The sequence below is a fragment of the Drosophila eugracilis genome, unplaced genomic scaffold (genome assembly GCF_018153835.1).
Source record: "Drosophila eugracilis isolate 14026-0451.02 unplaced genomic scaffold, ASM1815383v1 contig_1197, whole genome shotgun sequence".
In the NCBI taxonomy this organism is placed as follows: domain Eukaryota; kingdom Metazoa; phylum Arthropoda; class Insecta; order Diptera; family Drosophilidae; genus Drosophila; species Drosophila eugracilis.
In genome coordinates, this window is record NW_024571981.1 from 4041622 (window position 1) to 4044642 (window position 3021).

Sequence of the window (3021 nt, forward strand, 5' to 3'; positions counted from 1 at the left end):
TCATATAAGTATTCCATATAATATTGTTTTTTATATTCCGCTGCCTACTCCCATGCCTGACTGGCGGCCAAATAGAGAGCGAAAAGTGTCTGGACATTATGAATGTAGTCCGCCTGTGACTCCATAGGACCATCCACTCCAAATCTCTCACAAAGAACTTTCACGTAGTCCACTAGGGATATATTCTGCTGCAGACAGTTTCTGTAGGCCTCATCTAAGACATTCTTTGTCTCATCATCGCCAAAAGATCGTGGCCAATCCTCCAAGAGCGCATCAATATCCTTTCTGGGTTGAGCATCGTACATAGACTGAGTCATATGTACCTGTTCCACCTCAGAGATCCATTTATCTATATCCTTGGCTGATCGAGCGGTGGGAATAAGAGAAGCGGAGGAGGAATGGCGGGGATTACGGCCCATGCTTCCACTTAGTACCGACCGTAGTTTCATATTCAGGAGACTGGGCTCACTTTGGGTACCAGAGGGTTCGTCGAGCAACCATAAACCCAATTTCTCGAGGTGATCATTTAACTCCTTTTGGCGTTGAGGCTGCAAAAGTGGAGGAGCTTGAACTTTTAAAAGGGCATCCACATCACCCACAGCGGGCACAAACTCCGGAATAAACGGTTGCAGATGAAAAGGGGTATCGATCGTTTGTGGGGTGTATTTCACGATATATGGGAATAATTCCTTGAGTTCCCCAGGCAATGATAGTTCCTCCCATTTATCTGGGCTCAAATTAAACGATTGTTCTTCCGGTCGCTCGGACCTTCCAGCACTGCTCCTCATGGGCAGGGTTAACTTATGGTGTGGCAACTTGGTTCCACCTCTTGCACCCCCTGAACCCATTCCTGCCTCTTCGCTGCCCGAGCTCATATTGTCATCTGGCGGCTGCTTGGAACTTCGATTGCTTCCGGGTCGCTTGTGGGTATGTGGTCCGGGCACCAGACCTGTCATTCCCACACCCATGGTCATTCCATGAGGTAACTGCATCTCGCTATCATCGTCATCATCGCTGTCCTCCGCTTCGTCATCATGATCAATAATGTCCTGCAGCAGGCCATCGTCATCTGTGGAGTTACTTTGGAATTGCTGGTTGGAAAAGAAAAGATTTTAATCTGACTTTAACTAGTAAATGCTGCTAATTTTTTAGATTATACACGGGAAAATTTAAATAAATAAGAATTTTTCTTTTTCTTTAAAGCCTTTCCCTGGAACTGTTCCCATGTTAAATGCATCTTTTTCATTTACGGAATTTACCGATAAAATTCTTTACCACTCACCATTCGACGTTGCCTTCCGGCGGCTGCTCTTTGTACACCTCCAGTGGCTCCTTCTGTCGCTCCTTCTCCGCCCACCTCTCGTCCCCCCGGGCCACCACCTCTGCCAACGCTCGGACCTCCATTTCGCGGCTCCATTTGAACACTGCTCAGATGCTTGGAGTCGGGTCCGCCGATTGTGATCTCTTCGTCGTAGAAATTCATGGCCATGGCCAGCTGCAAGAACCCGGATTCAGATTCAAATAGCTCTCCAGCTGCGAGTCCTGTCAAGCTATTCAGTTTTCTTTCACTGTTTTTCTGCCCACTTCCTGGTTTTCCGTGAAAATCCGCACAACACTTGTCTTGCAATTTTCCGCTCCTTTTACAGGTGCTCGGTTCTTGTCCTTATTTCCTTCCTTCAGCTCGGAGTTTTCTTTATTACAAAATATTCGGGTTTTTCAGTATTTTCCGTTTTGTTTTGGCTGCTTTTACTTGCTTACCTGCTGGAAAGTTGTCAATTGCTATGGCCAATACCGGTGTTGATGTCGATGTCGTCGTCTTGACAACGCAACCCAGTACAATGCACTGCAAAAATATTATTTAATTGAGTCAAAAAAAACGGATTAAAATAGTTTGCCTAAGAAGAGTTTCTATTAAAAATTAATTAAAAAGGGAAATCTATTAACAACTGACAGGGGACTTATTAAATGTTTAATTAAAATTGTTTAATATTTATTTTCAATACATTTATTTCTCTCAATGTATCGAGTGGTTGTTATTGTCATATCCTTTTTTGCCTGCGAAAACATTTACAGCTGAAACAGTTGCCCTTTGTTATGGGCCACGGTTTTAATTACATTCAATTTTTGAACCGATTTTCCATCACTCGCCGGTTGGTCTGAGTCCATTTAAATAATTTGCAGCTACCGTTTAAAGGGCGGTTTATGGCGTCGATTCATTAATGAACTTCCATTTCGCCAAGGGCCCGCGAAAGGCTTAACCAAATGGGTTTGCATTAACACAAGACGCCGGCCTTAGGTTTTCCTGGAATTTCTAGCATATAAATCAACATTCCTAAGTTATCGACGAGGTGATAGTTGGGATATTTGAAATAATACATATGTGGGTTTATTTTCAGATAAGAATTGGTATATTTGGAAAATTTCCCGTGGTGTGATAATCTTTCTCTTGTTAAGCATACAATGCAAATATGTTTTCGGTTGGAATTGTTTTTTAATTTTAATTTCTAATGACTAAGACTAACTAATTTTATTCATTTTTTTTCATGTTTTTATATAAATTTGACCCCTAATAATAATGTTTTTCACTACGTCCATGTCTTTCATTCACACAATTTTTACGCGCTCTCACCTCACACTGTTACTGTCTCCCTCACACTTTGCTCCGCTGCCATTTACTCTCATGAGCAAAAACAGTTTAAGCAACTAAGATCGAGTTTGAAATACCCTTTACTGGACCATTAAAAAAATAAAGACTATAAAGTTATAATTATAGATAATAATTAACTTTCGGTTACTTATTTTTTGGTTAAATAGAAAAGTGTATAAAATATATTAATTCGGTTTCTAGGTTGCTGTCCTATAGTAAACAATATACTCTCTTTCAGTAACATACAAGATGAAACGAGAGAGCGTTAACATACGCCTTGTGGGCTAACAGTATGTTAACCCACTGTTAACAGAGGCTAACAGCGGCTGGTGTTCGCTACTTGTATCCATCGCCATTCATCGGCATTCGGTTGT

At 41.5% G+C, this 3021-nt stretch overlaps 1 protein-coding gene across 1 annotated transcript; it reads right to left on the reverse strand.

Annotated features, from left to right (window-relative positions):
• On the reverse strand, nucleotides 1–1712 carry LOC108105652 (intraflagellar transport protein 46 homolog). Its single transcript, XM_017212340.2, has 2 exons — nucleotides 1283–1712; nucleotides 1–1091 (listed from the first exon to the last, which is right to left on the reverse strand). The coding sequence occupies exons 1-2, from the start codon at nucleotides 1487–1489 to the stop codon at nucleotides 45–47; spliced, it is 1254 nt and encodes a 417-aa protein (XP_017067829.2). The 5' UTR covers nucleotides 1490–1712; the 3' UTR covers nucleotides 1–44.
• Nucleotides 1713–3021: the final 1309 nt, after the last annotated feature.

Bases quoted from the DNA above. Each gene is read 5' to 3' on its own strand.
- LOC108105652 (XM_017212340.2), bottom strand. From the start codon at position 1,489: ATGGCCATGAATTTCTACGACGAAGAGATCACAATCGGCGGACCCGAC. The intron at 1,092-1,282 runs GTGAGTGGTAAA...TTTTCCAACCAG, and splicing joins CCGGAAGGCAACGTCGAATG to CAATTCCAAAGTAACTCCAC.